This window comes from Malania oleifera, chromosome 3 (assembly GCF_029873635.1).
Source record: "Malania oleifera isolate guangnan ecotype guangnan chromosome 3, ASM2987363v1, whole genome shotgun sequence".
Classification (NCBI taxonomy): domain Eukaryota; kingdom Viridiplantae; phylum Streptophyta; class Magnoliopsida; order Santalales; family Ximeniaceae; genus Malania; species Malania oleifera.
Genome location: NC_080419.1, coordinates 18,901,180 through 18,920,699, shown reverse-complemented (window position 1 = coordinate 18,920,699; position 19,520 = coordinate 18,901,180). Strand labels below are relative to the sequence as shown.

At 33.8% G+C, this 19,520-nt stretch overlaps 1 protein-coding gene across 1 annotated transcript; it reads left to right on the top strand.

Moving 5' to 3' along the window:
- The first annotated feature begins 14,794 nt into the window (after positions 1–14,794).
- LOC131151186 (uncharacterized) lies at positions 14,795–15,262 on the top strand. The gene has a single exon (XM_058102434.1). It carries the CDS (start codon positions 14,795–14,797, stop codon positions 15,260–15,262), a length of 468 nt encoding a protein of 155 aa, XP_057958417.1.
- Positions 15,263–19,520: the final 4,258 nt, after the last annotated feature.

Here is a 19,520-nt window from a genome sequence, read left to right as displayed (position 1 = left end):
AGAAAATTTATTTTCCACACATTTATTTTTAGCTCATGTATGTTGTATGCTTGATTCATTATATGTAGTACATGTGTTGATTGGGTTTATAATTAAATAGAAAGACCCTAGGTTTGTATAATGCTGCTGTTGAATTAGCTAAACTTAGGAATAAATACCCAATTCACCACCCTCTTGGGAATACACCAAAGCTAACATGGGAGCGTGTTTGAGACTGTACAAGCTCTTCTTCAACCTACATACCAAATTCTTTTTACCTTTCTCTGAGAATTCTTCTGGCTAGTGCATGTAAATTTCCTCATCAAGATCACCATAAGAAATGTCGTCTTAACATTCAACTGCTCAAGATGTAGGCCCTTCGAGGCAACAATGCTCAAAACCGAGTCTTGTACCTCCTCGAGCCATCATGCTCCTCTTTGATCATGTACACCCACTTGTTGTGAAGAGCCTTGTTATCATTGGGAAACTTAGCCAATTCTCACGTTTTATTAGAGGTAAGGGATTTCATCTCGTCCTTCATCGCAAGCTCTCACTTGCTCCTATCTGCCACCTGACATGCTTCATCATAGCATTTGAGCTCTTCTCCATTTTTAAGAAGTAAATAATACATATACCTTTTATTTGGTACATGGGACCGAGTAGATCTCCTAAACTCCAGAGCTAGAGCAGGAGGCGGTGGTGCAACGATCTGCTCTGTGAATTACAGTGTTATCCCAAATGGGGGGTGAATTAGGTATTTTAAAATATTATGACCTTTTAAGATCTAATTTTGAAAAACCTTCAATTACAAACTTTCAAGTTGCCTAACAACAAGGTTAATGTTTCACAATTAATCAATCTAATATGTGTCTTTGTCAAGCATACACTTTTACCCAATTACTCATAGATGTAACAAGTGTTCAACACATACACAATGCACAAGTAATTTAAATGCAATTTGGAAATTAAAAAGGAGTTAAGAGAAAGAGAGATGCAAACACAATTTTACGAGATTCAGCCAACCCAACCTACGTCCTCGCCTTGAGCAACCCACTCAAGGATACAACTAAATCTTAGCTCCTTTAACTGGGATGTATCTTCCCTTACAATCCGGAAATACAGTTTCCTCCTACTCCACTGCTTACAAGAGATACAATTTTCTCCTCAAACCTGGTTCACAGCTCGAACCGTGATTACAATATAGAAGTTACAATTTCTGCAAATACACTCAAATGCTTCTACACAAAGCTAGTGAGTACAATAGAAAATCCTAAGACATATTCTTATGATAAAACTTGAAGCTCAGTATGTATGTAACGATGTAATCGTTATATGAATGATATGCTTCAAAAATTACTTTCAAGTTAATATCTCCAAAAAAATAATTTCTTATAAATAAACGCTTTGGAGATTTTAGGGTTCTAAAAAAATCCACTTGATGCAAGTAAATTCATCATTCTCTCCTTTTCTTCCTTACATAAAACTTCCTCAAATTATATTTTTTTCAAATCCGAATTCTATTATCTGCAAAAATAGAATTTCAGAAAATTTGTTCAGACTACTCTAAGGGTGTTTGTGATCAGTTTTTGTTTGTGTATAACACAAATTGATATCATATCATAATCTGGGTTTCATTATATCCTAAAAAAGTATTTGTTGACTCAATACATACCAATCTGGTAAGGACAAATAACATTTTAAGGAAACGACATTGTAACTTGTCATGAAGCATTTTCAGTACTATAGCATTTTTCCCATTTTATTCTTACATTCAGTATATTCTTGCATTTCATACATGAATCAAACCTCCTATTTATACAAATAAATTGATAACTAATGAACAAACTAATAACTAACTAACAAAATTAACAACCTCAACAGATTGGAAACTGTTGATAGTTTTAGACTAAACAGTCGATGATTTCAGATAGATGCATAACCGGAAATATTATCAATAAAACTGTGGACAAATAACAACCTTAACTGAATATTACAACTCATGTTTAACAACCTCAGCAAATTATTCTTCCTGTAATTTCAACAACTTTAGCCTCAACTGCGAAATAGTCTTCTGTTGCAGAACTCAAATTTATCTTCTCTTACATTTACATTTTCTCAGCAATCACACGTGACTATAGGGCTTTAAAGCAATGAAATGAAAAGAAGACCTGGGTTTCCATGAATTCTGCTTAGCTTTGGCAGCAGACACGATGTTCGACGAGTCTACATAGGAGCTCGAAGATCCAAGGAGAATCAACGAGATCAACAGGAAATAGAGGAACGTTCGTGGAGAAAACCAAATCATGGGCAAGGTGGGTCGACTTGGAGGAGAAAGTGGGAGAGGGTAAAATTTTCCGAGCAAAGAAAATTGTGCTTCTATTTTTCTCTCCGATTCTCGTCGAATTTCCCGCAACGAAAAATGATCAGGTCTTCCCCGCGAAAAATATTTTAGGCAGTCACAACTCACAACAACCTGCCAAGTCATCATCTCCAATTCAATTGAGTAATTGTCAAAATACAACACGTCATCACCCCTAAAATTTTAGCTTATTTATATTTCTGGTTGCAATTATTTATGCAATGATTGGACATATTAAATATTGTATAAAAAGAAAAAAAAATTAGTCAAAACATAATCTTCATTTTATGTAATTTTTAAAAATGAAAAAAAAATTAACTAGCCCTAAAATATAAATTTGACTTCACACAATTTTTCATAAAAAGAAAAAAATTTACAACATTGTACGGGAAGTGCTCGAGGTATGGAAAAGTTAAAAACTACAATTATGATTGTACTTTAATTAGGTTTTATCAACTTCACCTACGGAGAAATTAAGTTCAAAATAGTATTCATTTTGTATAATTTTAACAATTAAAAACTGAAATAATATTATGATTACGTAATTGCATTCGAAAGAATCTAAAACGTCGCATTTGAGGGCATGAATTTCAAACTTTAGATTTAGATTTGTGTATATTTGAATAAATTTTATTACAATTTTTTATTACTTCTTATTCAAATCCAATACAACACAAAAATGAAGACTTCTCCAAAAATAGGTAAATGTATAAAATAAAATAAAATATTTATCCTTAATGGTACCTTTCTTTTTAGAAGAACAATGTATTCTTAACAATTAATAAAAAAAAAAAGTACTTTTTTGGTCAATTAAAATTTATATGTTAAAAAAAAAACTTTGAAAATCAGTAAAAAAAATTTTGACTAAAGGTTTTTTTTTTGGCTAATGAAAAAATTTTTAAAAATTTCATAGCTCTGTTTACTAAATGATTGCTTAGTTTTTTTTTTTTTTTTTAACTAAACACTAATCATTATTTTTATGTATTTTTCACCCACCTTTTGGAACATTTTTAACTTTGTAAATCAAAAAGCATAATTTTATTTTATCCCTAAGAAGATAATGCACTAAAGGAGAAAGCGAGGAATTATTCAAATAGAAATATTTGAGTAGAGAGAAGGGAACAAGTTGTAGATTTTTTTTTTTCAAAGCATAACATATGTATTTTTCAACTCCTTGACTCTGATCATAATACCTATCTTAGAAGCAAGTGACTTTAGTGTTGACGTTTGGCCGAATGCAATCAGGCCTTTGTCTGTTGGACAATACTATTGAATTTAGCATGCATGATTTGTGGGAAGAGCTAAAGTGATTGTTAGCCCCGCTTATAGCCTTTCCTAGAAGGTTCATCATTAATGAAGGTATTTTTATTTCTCATTTAATTTTATTTAAAAGATTTTTCTTTATATCGGTAGTTGTCACTGTCACTGTTGGGGGGATCTAGGAACAATAATCACACACAGGCAAAATATAAGCAATAAAAAAGAACACCAGATTTACGTGGTTCGGTCTAATCTGACCTACGTCCACAGAACACACACAACTTCACCAATCACTGGGAGAATAATACAAGGAGGAGGAGGAGCTCTGCTCAACTCTACTTTTCTCTCTCTCTCTCTCTCTCTCTCTCTCTCCTCTCTATCTCTCTCTCTCTCTCTCTCTCTCTCCTCTCTCTCTCTCAACACAGATTTTGTTCCTTACACACTTATGCACGCAACTCAACTCAACTTCTACACACTTTGCGCGCGCAAACACACACACACACACACACACACATATATATATATATGGATGAGGGTAAAATCCAAAGGGCAGTTGGCTAAATTCAACCATGGTAGGCAAGATTGGTGGAGGGTGGAGCGATCTCCTTTAAAAATTCAAAAGAAGCGGCGGGTTGGTGGTGCCAAGACAGAGGCACCATCTCAACCAATGTATAGGTAAGTGATGTGCTCATATATGTCTTCAAGCATGAAAACCAACTAAAGTCGAGCAAAACTTCAGGTTCTCTATAGTCACTATCTTCGTCAACATGTCTGCTAGATTCCTGCTACCTTGAATCTTTTCAAGTGTCAGCACTTCTTCCTCTAATAGAGATCTGATAAAGTGATAACGCAATCCAATGTGTTTAGTTTTGGAATGAAATGCAGCGTTCTTTGCCAAATGTATCACACTCTAACTATCACTATATAAAACATTCCTCTCTTACTTTAATCCAAGCTCTGTCAACAAACCTTGAAACCAAATCATTTCTTTGTTGGCTTCTGTCACTACAATGTACTCAACTTCTGTAGTTGATAGGAGAACAATCTTTTGTATCTGCGAAATCTAACTAACAGTTGTTGTGCCAACAGTGAACACATCCGGTGGTCTTCTGCGGTGATCACATTCACCAGCAAAATCGGCATTTATATACCCTTTGATTTTCAAGTCTCCTTTGCCAAAACATAAGCACTTATCAATAGTGCATCTAAGGGACCTAAAGATCCACTTTACTGCTTCCCAATGAGTATTTCCTAGATTTGACATGAACTTGCTTACAACTCTCACTGGTTGGCCAATGTCTGGTCTGGTACAAAAAATGACGTACATGAGACTTTCAGTGGTTGAGGTGTAAGGTACCTTAACCATGAAGTCCTTCTCTTCATCTATTTGGGGAGCCTAATCCTTGGAGAGGCGAAAGTGTCCAGCCAATGGTGTATTTAGCGCTTTGGCGCTGCTCATGTTAAACCTCTATAAAACATGGCTAATATACTCCAACTGAGATAATGCAACGTTCACTTTCACTTATCTGTGGAGATCCGCATTCCAAGTATCTCCTTCGCTGAACCCAAATCCTTCATGTCAAACTCTTTTGACAACCGCTGCTTCAATTTTTGGATCTCTTCTATATCTGGTCCTGCGATTAACATGTCATCAACATATGACAATAGAATGATATAGTTAGACTGATACCTCTTGAAGTAGCAACAGTGGTCGGCATTGCACATTAGAAAATCATTCCTATGCATAAAGCAGGCAAATTTTTGGTACCATTACCTGGGAGCTTGTTTGAGACCGTATAAGCTCTTCTTCAACCTGTATATATCAAATTCTTTTTACTTTTCTCTGAGAATCCTTCTGGCTAGTGCACGCAAATTTCCTCATCAAGATCACCGTAAAAAAATGTCGTCTTAACATCCAACTACTCAAGATGTAGGCCTTTCGAGGCAACAATATTCAAGATTGATCTGATGGTTGTATGCTTCACAAGTGGTTCAAAGAATTCAGTGTTGTCTATTCCTTCCTACTCAAAGCCTTTGACTACCAACCGGGTCTTGTACCTCCTAGAGCCATCATGCTCCTCTTTGATCATGTACACCCACTTGTTGTGAAGAGCCTTCTTACCATTGGACGACTTAGCCAATTCCCACGTTTTATTAGAGACGAGGGATATCATCTTGTTCTTCATTGCAAGCTCCTACTTGCTCCTATCTGCCACCTGACATGCTTCATCATAGCATTCGAGCCCTTCTCCATTTTTAAGAAGTAAATAATACATATACCTTTTATTTGGTACATGGGACCGAGTAGAACTCCTAAGCACTAGAGTTGGAGTAGAAGGTGGTGGTGTAACGATTTGCTCTGTGAATTACGATGTTATCTCAAGAGGGGGGGTGAATTGGGTATTTTAAAAGATTATGACCTTTAAGATCTAATTTTAAAAAACCTTCAATTACAAACTGTTGGCCTTACAAGGTTTAATAATCCTTAATATCCTGTTTTGATGCTAACAAACAAGTAGAACTTAACATGCTTTGTTTAAGTGATGTATTTTCAGGACTCAATGATGAATGCAAGGTTAGAGAATTCATGAAAGCTTGTACTTCAAATAAGGATGATTATATCAAGCTTGAGACATGGATTAGAACTTGAAGATCATGAGAGCATTGACATTAAAGAAAAAGCTTCAAGAATAAAAGCTCAAGTGATTAACATGGAAAGCTCAAAGCTCAATGAAGCTCAAAAGTCTGAATCAATAATGAAATATCAAAAGAGATAAAGAATTGAAAGCTCACATCAAATTTCGGATCATTGAAGCTCAGCAATAAAGAGAACTCAAAGCAAAGAAGAATCAAATGAGTCATTAGGATGAGCTTTGTAAGTACTTCAAGAATGGTTCAAATATGATTTTTCATTTTGAAGCTCATTAGGAAAAGAGACTTAGAGACCTTAGTTTAAGTCTTGGAACATACTTTTTCAAAGCTAAACAAATTAATATTCCAAGATAAATTAAGCAATGAAGAGAGAAATAAAAAATATCTTGAAATAAGAAAATGAAACCTAAGGTGTAGTTTCAAGAGGGGGGTGAATTGGGTTTATTAAAAATTTCTTTGATTCTCTTTATGAGCTCTTGTCTCTTTTTACAATCTCTTAAGATTTTCTCGTATTTTCGTTAATTAGACAATATACACTAATTCCTATTTCCTTTTAATCAATTCACAATCAATAAACATAATCAATTAATTTACCATTCACACACAACAACCACAAGACAAGAAATCAATTCGGAATATTTAAAAGTCCTGCAAATGAATGTTCAATTCTTGTTGTTGATTTATGAATTTGAATATTGCAATGACAACCAAACACCTTTTCAATATCAAAACTTAATTAAACCTTCAGCTAACAAGTTTTAGGTGTTAACTAATCAACGTATTTCTTTTCGATTTCTGCAAGAGATCGATTAACCAACGTACTCCCTTTCGGTTTCTGCAAGCCCAAGAACAAATTAGGCCTTTTTGGGTTTACTTAAATTCTAATAAGTATTACTTTATGATTTCAACTATTAAAACATTCACGCAAGTTATATTGTTGCTGAAATTAAAAGAAGAGTAAGGTAAAGAGAATAACACCACCACTTTTTATGAGGTTCGGCTTACCCCAGCCTACGTCCTCGCCTTAGGTCAACCACCTAAGGAGTTAACTAAATCTTGTTCCTTCCGGGTGGAACAAAAAATCTTACACAATTTACCCTCTTTTTCAGGAAGAGAAAAACCTCTCCAAGCACCAGCCTGTGCTTGGTCCAACGATCCAATCAATCCTTTGAACCGTTCAAAGTACAAGAAGATGGAAAATAAATCTGTGTACAAAAAATACTTTCAAAATTTAAAGCAGGTTGTATAATTTGAGATCTAAATTGTACTTCAAAAAATCAAAGCAAAATAGAATATATGAAACTCTAAAGTTTTAGAAGTCACCGATGGTTCTTAAAAAAAATTGAATTACAACCCGGAATCGAGCTTTGATATTTTCAATCTACCAAAATGGTAGAATTCCTCTCCAGCAAAAGATGTGAGCAAATTGAACTTAAGGAGAATTTATTTCTCTCCAACAAAATGATGTGGGCAGATGGAGCTCAAAGAGAATTTTAGCACAAGAAGAGTTTCGGAAAAAAGATTTATTAATCTCTCTTCTTTTGTATTCTATCTTATGTATATTTTTCATTACCTAAGGTGGTCTTTATAAGCTTTTTCAAAGATCAATTTCCTCATCAAATTAGGTAATATTTGAAAAAAAATATTGCTTAATTTGGAATTTCAAAAATTTTCATTACCCAAGGAGGAAATATATGTTTTTTTAAAGATCAATGTCCCCATCAAGTTAGGTAATATTTGAAAAAAAATTGTTGACTTAATTTTAAAATTCAAATTTTTTCAACCCAATGAGGTATTTATATGCTTTTTCAAAGATCAATATCCCCATCAAGTTAGGTAATATTTGAAAAAAAATTGTTGACTTAATTTTAAAATTCAAAATTTTTCATTACCCAAGGAGGTATTTATATGCTTTTTCAAAGATCAATATACCCATCAAGTTAGGTAATATTTAAAAAAAATTGTTGACTTAATTTTAAAATTCAAAATTTTAAAAGTGAACTTCCCGTTTGAGATCTAAAATCTGCTTCGCGTGGCAGTCGTCTGCCATGGTTAAATTTGAAACTCAGAACGCTGGCAGTCGTTTGCCAGGACACAGGGATTCACCTGTCAAATTATTTCACCCATATATTTCAAACACAGTAGGGTGGTAGTCGTCTGTCCATATGGTGACAGTCGTCTGTCTATGAACAAATCAATTTTTTTTAATATACACAAAAGATTGACAGTTGTTTGACAGAACATTCACAGAAGTCTCAATTTTCTCTGGCAGTCATCTGTCAAAACCTTGACAGTCGTCTATCAGGCTTCTGTTTTCAGTTTAAAACACTCAAATTTTGCCAGTCGTCTGTCCATAGATAGACAATCGTCTATCAGGTGTTTGACCTCTTTTTATTTTTGAAAACTTTCCTTCCTTTAAGACCTTTGTTGCTTTGATTTTAAAAATATATTTTAAGCTCTTTTAACAAGGTGTTTCTTATTTTTTTTTTTATGAGAACTTCACATATCTAAATGACATTTGGTTTAGAAGTACTTACAACAGTCGTTCTAATTATGATCTCCTTAAATCAGTAAGTCCTTCAACCTTCTTCAGCCTCTTGAGGTTCACTTTTGACTTTAGGTTTGCTTGCCTTTAACTTCTTCATTTGTCGTCCATTACCTTTGATATTCTAAGGAGCTTCCACTAGATTTGCATTGAGCTTTTAGTTTATCAACCTTGAGAGTACTTTTACCTAAAAACACATTACTTAACACCACATGTTAAAGCATATTTCATTTTGTTATCATCAAAACAAGATTGAAAAGCCTAGTTAGGCCAACAGAAAATCTGGTTGACAGACGACTGTCTGTCTATGGACAGACGACTGTCTGTCTATGGACAGACGACTGACATTTTAAAGGATATTAAACAAAGAGACAGAAGCATGATAGACGACTGTCAGGCACTTGAAAGACGACTGTCAGTGCAAAATGAGACGTTTGCGTGGGTTTTGTCAGCCGACCGCCACTCTTCTATATGTTTTAAAAAATTGAGTTGTTCAGTGATAGACAATTGCCACCCTGAGGATAGGCGACTGCCACCTTTTTGTTTGTGAAAATTGTATTTGAAATACATGTACAAACGACTGCCAAAGAGCACACAGTCGTCTGGCTCGCGGCAAAATTCAAAATACTCAACGGGTATATTTTTAAAATTTCAATTACTTGAAGCCTAAATTAATCTAAAACTTGGACCCTATTCCAAGTAAACTTGGGGAATAAGTAAGAAACCTTTTTACATCTATAAATACCCTCAAGTTACATTGATTTAAACGCCAAGAATTAAATTCAGCAATCAAATTTCTCTTAAGCATTCTGAAATTCTAAAGGATCTTTATTTGCTCACATCTTGCATAAAATATACTGAAGTCTTGCTGATTTTCTCACTGAGATCGTGCTTCAAATACTAAATTCTTTCATCTATTGAAAGAATCCCACTGTGAAAAATTTCTAGAGCTTCAATCTGAATTTTGTATTGTGAATTTACTTTGTAGTATATTAGTTTCTGAATTGTTGTACTAATCAGCTCTTTGAGGAGTAAATTCTTTATACACAAATATTTGACTTGTATCTTGTAAATTGACGATTTCAAAGATTGTTTGGATCGTTGGCTAAACAAGGGGATACTACTTAGAGAGGCGGGCTCTAACCTAATTGAAGGAGTGACCGAACGAGGGTACATTGTTTGGAAAGGCGGGCTCTAGCCTGCTGAAGGAGTGTGTAATGGTATTGTTCCACCGGTAAAGGAACAGGTTTAGTGAATCCTTTGGTAGTTTACCAAAGGTGAGGACGTAGGCTGGGTATAAGCCAAACCTCGTAAAAATCCTTGTCTCACTCTTTCTTTCCTACTCTTTATTTTTCAGCAAAGTTTATAAATTGCATGGATGCTTTATTAAATTCTGAATTCTAAGTGTTTGGTTGTTAAATAGACCGGAATATAATTTGTTTTGTTTTGATCAACATTGATTGCGGAAACTGAAAGGGACTACGTTGGTTGATCATCTTTAAATTATTAAACTGAAAGTTTATTTAAAAGATGAACATTGGGAAGAAGTGTGTTTGTGAATGGTTTATTGAAAATCATATTGAAGAATCAAATCCATATCAGCAAGCATAAATCATCATTCACTAGAAGACTTGGTTCAAATTTATATTCACACGGCTTATATAAACAAACAACCATCTTAAGTTTTTGTATTACATAAGTGCTGTATATTTTCATCTTAGTTTGGTTGTTTGCTTTCAAATTGTGGATGATTGGTTTGGTTACTTGGATGTTTACATAGTTATGTTGTTGATTGTGTAAAAGAAACTAAGTTCTTGTGTGATTGACAAACTAAACAAATAAGTTAAAAATTGGTTAAAAGAAATAAAAGACGTTAAGGATTCTTGAAGAGGATTAAAAGAATTTTTAACACCCAATTCCCCCCCCCCCTCTTGGGACTACACCTTGCTTTTCACAAACTTTCAAGTTACCTAATAACAAGGTTAATGTTTCACAATTAATCAATCTAATATGTGTCTTTGTCAAGCATACATTTTTACCCAATTACTGATAGATGTAGCAAGTGTTCAACACATATACAATGCACAAGTAATTTAAATACAATGCGGAAATTAAAAAGGAGTTAAGGGTAAGAGAGATGCAAACACGATTTTACGAGATTCAACCAACCCGGCCTACATCCTTGCCTTGAGCAACCCACTCAAGGATTCAACTAAATCTCTGCTCCTTTAACCGTGACAGAGCTTCCCTTACAATCCACTACTTACAAGAAGTACAACTTCCTCCTATTCCACTATTTACAAGAGACACAACTTTCTTCTCAAACCCGGTTCACAATCCGAACCATGATTACGATATAGAAGTTACAATTTTTGTAAATACATTCAAATGCTTCTACACAAAGCTAGTGAGAACAATAGAAAATCCTAACATATATTCATATGATAAAACTTGAAGTTCAGTATGTATGTAACGATGTAATCGTTATATGAACGATATGCTTCAAAATTTACCTTCATGTTAATATCTCTAAAAAAATAATTTCTTATAAATAAACACTTTGGAGATTTTATGGTTTTAAAACAATTCACTTGATGCAAGAATATCAAGATACGATCCTTGTAAAAATAACAAAGAGCGGAGTTAAGAGAAATAAAAAAAGAAGTATCCAAAAGAATTAAAAGAAATTTTTATAATCCAATTCACCCCCCTCTTGGGACTACACCTTACTTTTCAATTAGTATCAGAGCAGGGTTATAGCAAATCTTAATTAGTAGTTATAAAAAAATCTTAATGGCTCACTTAGGCATAGCTCCCTTTGGAGAGGGACAATCTTCAACAAGGTCTCCTATCTTTTGTGGACATAACTATACTTTTAAGAAAATATATCTTCAAACTATGAATTGGAAAGCTTGGGAGGTTGTAATGGATGGTGACCAAATTCCTTTTAAACTAGTCGATGGAAAACAAGTTCCAAAGGAGAAAAATGATATGACAAACTTAGATCATAAGATGTTGCACGTTAACTTTAGTGTTATGAGTGCTTTATATTGTGCTTTAGATGCTAATGAATTTAATAGAGTAATGACTTGCAAATCAGTTAAGGAAATATGAGACAAGCTAGAAGTCATTTACAAAGGCACTATAGATGTTAGGGATAATAGGATCGATATGCTTACAAGTGAATATGAAGCTTTTAGGATGAACCCGGATGAATCCATAACTAATATGTTCACTAGGTTCACGTACATAATAAATTCCCTAAATGCACTAGGAAAAACCTATACTACTTATGAGATGATAAGGAAAATTCTTAGAGGGTTGCCACCTATATGGGAATCAAAAGTCACTGCGATAACGGAAGGAAGAAACCTTAAAAACACTTCTTTAGATGAGCTAATAGGTTCTCTCCTCACATGCGAAATGGCAATGAATGAAAGAAATGGTAAAACCAAAGCCCAAGAAACAATAGCCTTCAAAGCCTCCAAAGAGAACTCTAGTAGTGAAGAAGAGATGAATGAAGATGAAGTAGCCTTTATATCTAAAAATCTAGAAAAAATCCTTAGAAGAAAAAACAAATTCAAAAGAAGAAACCAAGACTCTGAATCAAGAGAAGAAGATATTAGCAAAAAGAAATCTAAAAATAAAACTCCTACGTGTTATAATTGTAACAAAGTTGGACATATAAAACCAGAATGTCCATTACTAAAAAAAGAGTCTAAGAAGAAAAACAAAAAGGTCATGAAAGCCACTACTTAGGACAACATGAGTACAAGTAGTTCAGAAAATGAATCAAGTGACCAAGAGATTGCTTATACGTGCTTTATGGCTTGGGACGATGAGGAAAGCTCTTCATCTAAATCTTTAAATAATTCTTGTAGTGATGAATCCAATGATGAGTGTATATCATCTTATGATGAATTACAAAATGATTTATTCAAAGTATATAAGATGCTAATCAAAGTAACTAAACAAAATAGTTCATTGAAAAATAAGAATAAAAGTATAATGAAAGAGTTAGAATCCCTTAAAACTGTTGAAAGAGAAAAGGATTCAAGAATCAAGAAAATAGAAAGTAAGAATGAAGCTATGACAAAGGAGTCAGAATCTAAAAAACTTGCTGAAAAAGAAAAAGACTTGAAAATCAAAGAATTAGAAAGCAAAAATAATAGAAGACCTTCGATCCCTATCCTCTATAGAATATAAGAAAGACATATATTTCTGAATTAGAAGATAAGATAAGAAAACTATCTCAAGAATTAGAAAAATCACTAAAGAAGGTTGACGACAAGAAAGAGATAGAGATAAATGATCTCAAAAATCAAATTGAAGATAAAGAAAAAATCATTTATAGCTTCACAAAAGGAAAGACAAACTTTAACAAAATGACAGGCTCACAAAAGATGACCTTAAACAAAGAAGGTATTGGATTTAATGGGGTTGAAAATAAAAAGAAAAAGAATCTTTATATGGGTTACTTTTCAAAAGCATCCAAAGATTATGCTAACACATCCTTTAATGCTTACACTAACACCATATGCTATCAATGTAAGAAAAAGAGACATATAAAGTTTGAATGTCCTTTTAAAAAAAAGGGTGTGAAGACTAAATAGGTATGGAAAATAAAAGAAACATCCCTTGACAAATCATCCAGACCTAAGAAAATATGGGTACCAAAAATGAAATAATAACTTCATACAAATATAACATAGAAAGTAGCAGGATACATGAAGGTTGAATGAAACAAAAAGAAAATCTAAACATAAGTTCTTTTAAAAGAAAGGTATGTATCTATAAAAGGAGAAACTTGAACTATTATACAATAAGAGAAGTAAGTTAAAAAGGTTTCAAAACAAGAATTCAGAAATTGTTAAACTTCACTGAAATATTCAGGTTCCTACATGACTTTAGAAACTATTGCCTGCTGAATTTTATTCTAGAAAATTCCTCAGGCGTCTGCACTTATTCTTTAGGTGCCTGAAGTCACGGATTCTTTATATTTTAAACACATGAAACCCTATTCCTTTCTAAACTCCAAGCTCCTGAACCGTGTTTTGTCACTCACCCGAAGTTCCAACACCAGATTTCCTTCAATCTCATGCATTAAAACCTTCGAATCCAAGCTTCTATGCTCAATCATACCTATTCTGGGGTTTGAAAGAAGCCATCGGTTTGCTCCAAGAACCTTCACAATGCCTCGAACAAAGCAAACAACAAATCGTGGTTCCTCCTCTAGAAGAGATGATCCAAATATCGAGTGATGGCTGGTATCCTCTCAATCTAAAAATCTTTATAGGACTCGACTTCTCATGAGTGAACCAATATTTGGTAAGGTACTTGATATCCAGTTCTTCAATACCGAATTTCCTAAGATTTTACCCTTGTTCAAAAACATTGGATGGAAAATTTTCATTGAGTATCAAGCCAAGGGAATCTTTCCAAACTTGATAAAAATTTTCTATGCAAATATGACCCTTGGGGAAAATTCCTCATCAACTGATGTGAAGGGTAAGAAGATAGTGCTTTCACCTTAATCCTTAGCGTCCATTCTGAATATCTCTCCTGGAAATTTTGAATGCCCAACACTAGGACAATCACGGATACTCCAAAAAGACTTTACACCTGAGGAATTTTTGCCATTAGTCATGGAGAATCAACCAACTTACTTTGGGCATCCACCACTATATAAGCAACTAAACCTGAAAGCTCAAATCCTCCAAAAGATTATCACCAATAACATTCTACCACAAGCTGGATCCTATGACCATCTTTCAAATGCTGATTGTTTTGTTATGTGGTGTTTATTAAAAGAGAAGAAACTTGACTTAGCCAGTCTTATTATAAAATGGATGTAGGCTAAGCTTGATGCATCTCGAATTACTCTTCCTTATGGTGGAGCTCTCAGCCTTATTTTTTCAAAACTAAGTATTGCCTCAGCAACAGACTTATTCATCAAGAGGACTAGGTATGAACTCTTTACCTCAACTACCCTCAAATAAATGGGGTATGAAAAACAAGATCAAAATTGGTGTTCCAAAAGAGGAAGTCAACGAAGGGTAGCTACTGCACCTCCTCCTCCACCTCAAGCTCAGTCACAAGGATCAGCAACTGAAGCTCCTTCGTGGTTCATACCATTCTATAAAGAATTCACATCCTTCAGTCGAGATATGCGCGATGGTCTTAAATCTCTACAGGATAAATACTCTTCCTTAGATCAGCGTCTTATGCGCATTGAGCAGATACAGGGTAGTTCCTCACATGGTGATCCTATGGACACTAGCTCCATACCCCGTAGCGACGATTCATCGGCTAAAACATCTAAAGAAGAGAAAGAAGGAGATGAAGAAGAAGAAGCGAATGCTGGTAATGAGGAAACTGAAGGTGATGGTGATGATGAGAATGAAGATGAAGAAGAAGAGGGAGAAGACGATGATGCCTCTGATGGTGCGGAAGGACATGATGATTAAGTTTTCTTAGTTTTTAAAAATGTAAACTTAAAAACAGTTTCTTTTTGTGATGAATTGTATGGTTGTAGGTCACATCTTAGTGATGTGTTTTGGTTTGTACTACTTAGGACATTTTTATCTTGATGCATATCTATATGGTTCTTTGCTCTTTGTATTAAAATTTTATATCCTTTTTTGCATGATGTCAAAGGGGGAGAGATGGTTTAGAGAGCAAAAATATATGAATGATTTGGAAAAATGCTAGCTGAATGATGAAAATGCAATATGCATACAGCTGAATGTTAAGAATGTAGTTGAGTGTTAAAAATGTTAAAAATGATGCAGCTGAATGTTAAGAATGTAGCTGAGTATTAAAAATGCAACTAATGTTAAAAATACAGCGGAATGTAATGTTGAACTGAATATATGAAATTTATGAAATGGTTTAGAGAAATGATGAATTAAATGGTTTGGAGAAATGCTGAATGTTGAATGCTATATGTTGACTATATGAAATGCTGAGTTGAAAGTTGAAACTGCTGTATGTTGACTATATGAAATGTTGAGCTGAATATTGAAAATATGAATGTTGATTATATATTGAGCTATGCAAATACCTTGTTGAGTTTTGGAAAACATTATTTGGATCTACATTACTTGAATTTGTACTTATTGTAAGGGGGAGCGTTCTACAAGTGTTTCTAAATTTTTGCTCCTTATTTGTCATCATCAAAAGGGGGAGATTGTTAGCCTAACAACTAATGTTAAAAATACAACTAAATGTAATGCTGAATTGAATATATGAAATTTATGAAATGGTTTAGAGAAATGCTGAACTAAATTGTTTAGAGAAACACTGAATGTTGAATGCTATATGTTGACTATATGAAATGTTGAGCTGAAAGTTGAAATTGCTATATGTTGTCTATATGAAATGCTGAGCTGAATATTGAAAATATGAATGTTGATTATATATATGAGCTATGCAAATACCTTGTTGAGTTTTGGAAAACATTATTTGAATCTACATTACTTGAATCTATGCTTATTGTAAGGGGGAGCATTCTACAAGTGTTTCTAATTTTTTACTCCTTATTTGTCATCATAAAAAAGGGGGAGATTGTTAGCCTAACAACTAATGTTAAAAATACAACTGAATGTAATGCCGAATTGAATATATGAAATTTATGAAATGGTTTAGAGAAATGCTAAACTTAATTGTTTAGAGAAACACTAAATGTTGAATGCTATATGTTGACTATATGAAATGTTGAGCTGAAAGTTGAAACTGCTATATGTTGTCTATATGAAATGCTGAGCTGAATATTGAAAATATGAATGTTGATTATATATATGAGCTATGCAAATACCTTGTTAAGTTTTGGAAAACATTATTTGAATCTACATTACTTGAATCTATGCTTATTGTAAGGGGGAGCGTTCTACAAGTGTTTCTAATTTTTTGCCCCTTATTTGTCATCATCATAAAGGGGAAGATTGTTAGCCTAACAAGGCTTTCACCTCTTATTTTAATGGTAACAAATGAAGGAAAGGTTTGATGACATTGTGTGTTCAAGTAATGATGTTTTCAGACAACTTAGAAAGCCAAAACCAACAAAGCTTCGAAAGTTCACCAACAAGCTTAAAGGTGCATGATATATCATGAAGTGATAAAAAAGGGAAGCTTAAAGACAGTTGAAGATGGAAGGAACTCAAAGCTTAAAGATAACCATGAAGCTTTCAAAGAATAAGAAATGTTTATATTCTTAGGAAATCTTCATGTAAGTACTTCAAACGTAAAAATGTCATTGTGAATGGGAAGCTCATTAGGGGATAAAGATGGACTTAGAGACTGTTTTAAAACTACGAAAAAAATCTTTCAAAATTAAGAAAGTAAGGAAGTCAAATATCTTTGAAAAAGAAAGAATAAAACTTATTCTTTAGTGTCCTGGCGACCGAGGTGAACACCTCAGGCGGCCAAAGATTTTTGCTGAAGAAATTTTAAACAAGCAGTGTGTCTTAAGGTGCCTGACCATGTATCTTCAGGCTCTTTAACCCACTTCAGGTGACCGAGGTTGCACTTTAGGCAACCGAAGTACGGCAACGGGCAGATTTTTCAAACTTCATATTTTCAAATCTAATTGACTTGCACCCCAATCTTTTTAGAAACTTGGGGGGCACTCCAAGTAAACTTGGGCAGCATGAATGTGAATGTTTTTCAAGCCTATAAATACATGGTTTATGATCTTCACATACACACCAAGCATTGACCATTCTTTCAAAATCTCTTTCACTCAAAGCTATGTTGCTATCTGCTTTAAAGCTCTGAATTGCTGCGAAATTCTTGAGAAATCTCTAAGTTTTTACATCTTCTATGAAGCATATAATTTAAGTTCTTGATCCTCATCAAAGAGAAGTCAACCAGTGATATTTACATTGAGCTTCTTGCTTCATTCCTTTGGTATTTTTAAATTGAAGTAAATTAGTTTTTCAAAGTGTACTAATTAGCTCTATGTGAGAGTATTCTTTGTACATCTATCTGATTTGTATCTCGTAGATTGATGATTCAAAGAATTGTTTGGATCGTTGGCTAAGCAAGGGTATATTGCTTAGAGAGGCGGTCTCTAGCCAAATTTAAGGAGTGGACGAACAAGGGTACATTGTTTGGAGAGGCGGGCTCTAGCCCATTGAAGGAGTGTGTAAAGGTTTGTTCCACCCGGTAAAGGAACAAGTTTAATGAATCCTTTGGTGGTTTGTCAAAGGCAAGGACGTAGGTTGGGTATAAGCCGAACCTCGTAAAAATCCAGGTCTCACTCTCTCTTTCCTTTACTCTTTATTTTCAACACATTTAAATTGCGTGGATGGTTTAATTGGTAATCATACAAACTACGTAATTTGGAAGTTAAATAAACTTAAGGTTCAATTTTGATTTGGGATTGTGGAAACCAAAAGGGAGTACGTCGGTTAAACCATATTTTGCGGAAACTATAAGGGAGTACATTATTTGGTTAAACACCCAAAAATAAATTAACTAAGAGTTTATTTGAATTCTAAATTTAGGGAAGAGTGTGAATGTTGCATTGATTGAGAAAGCTAATTCATTATCAAAGGGATTGCATTAACAACGGGGCTGCACACAAGTTGAGAATTTTTATTAAGTTGTAACTTTTGAATGTTTTATGAGTGTTTGGTTTAAATATTGTGCTTGATTGATTAGTTTGGTTGAATAATTGATTACTTGTTTGGTTAAGCAATAGTGTTGTGGATTAAAAGAACTAAGTTCTTGTGTGATTGGTAAATTAAACAAACACCAAGAATTGGTTAAGAGAAATAAAAAAGAAGTCTCCAAAGGAATTAAAAAAAAAATTTATAATCTAATTCAACCCCCTCTTGGGACTACACCTTGCTTTTCATATCCTAAAATATAGTAGTTTAGGACCTGATGGCTTTGATTTGGGATTTCACAAATCTTGTTAGGACTTTGTTAAAAAGGATTTGTTGGAAGGTGCCAAGGAATTTTTAAGTGGAGTGACTCTCCCCAGATTTTTCACTTTTTTTTTATTTTGTTCTTATCCCTAAGATGAAGGATCCAAGAAGCTTTGAAAAGTTTAGACTAATTAGCCTGTATTCCGTCGCCGACAAAATTTTTTCTTAGATTATTGTAGGTCGATTGACTCACTGCTTGAATAGAATTATCTCTTCGGAGTAAGGAGCTTTTCTCCCTGGTAGAAGTATCATTGAAAAAATTACTCTGATGCAAGAAATGGTTCACTCAATCAACAAAAATAGCAAAGGAGGAAATGTAGTATTAAAAGTGGATATGGCTGAGGCTTATGATCGGGTTGACTAAAGATATTTTATTTTTGTCTTGGAGGGTTTTGGCTTCTCTAGTCCAGTGTGCAACTCAATAGAAGAATGTTTTAAGACCCCATGGTTTTCGATCATGATGAATGGTGGTATAGGGGTTTTTTCAAATCTCAATGGGGACTTCAGCAAGGTGATCCTCTGTCTCCATAATTATTTATTTTGATGGAAGATATTATTTCTAGACTGTTTAAAAAAAATTTGAGGAAGGCAAGATTAGAAATTTTATCATCTGAGGGGAGCTCCTTTAATCTCTCATTTATTATATGCGGATGACTTGCTTGTTTTTGTTAACACAGAAAGGAGATCTTTGAAGCTGCTTTTGAAGACGTTCGATTTGTATGAGAGTTGGTCTGACCAATTAATCAAGAAGAAAAAATCAGTTCTCTTCTTGTCCAACAAGATCAATATTTCC

Excerpts from the sequence above, each read along its gene's own strand:
- LOC131151186 (XM_058102434.1), top strand. The coding sequence starts at position 14,795 with ATGGGGTATGAAAAACAAGATCAAAATTGGTGTTCCAAAAGAGGAAGT.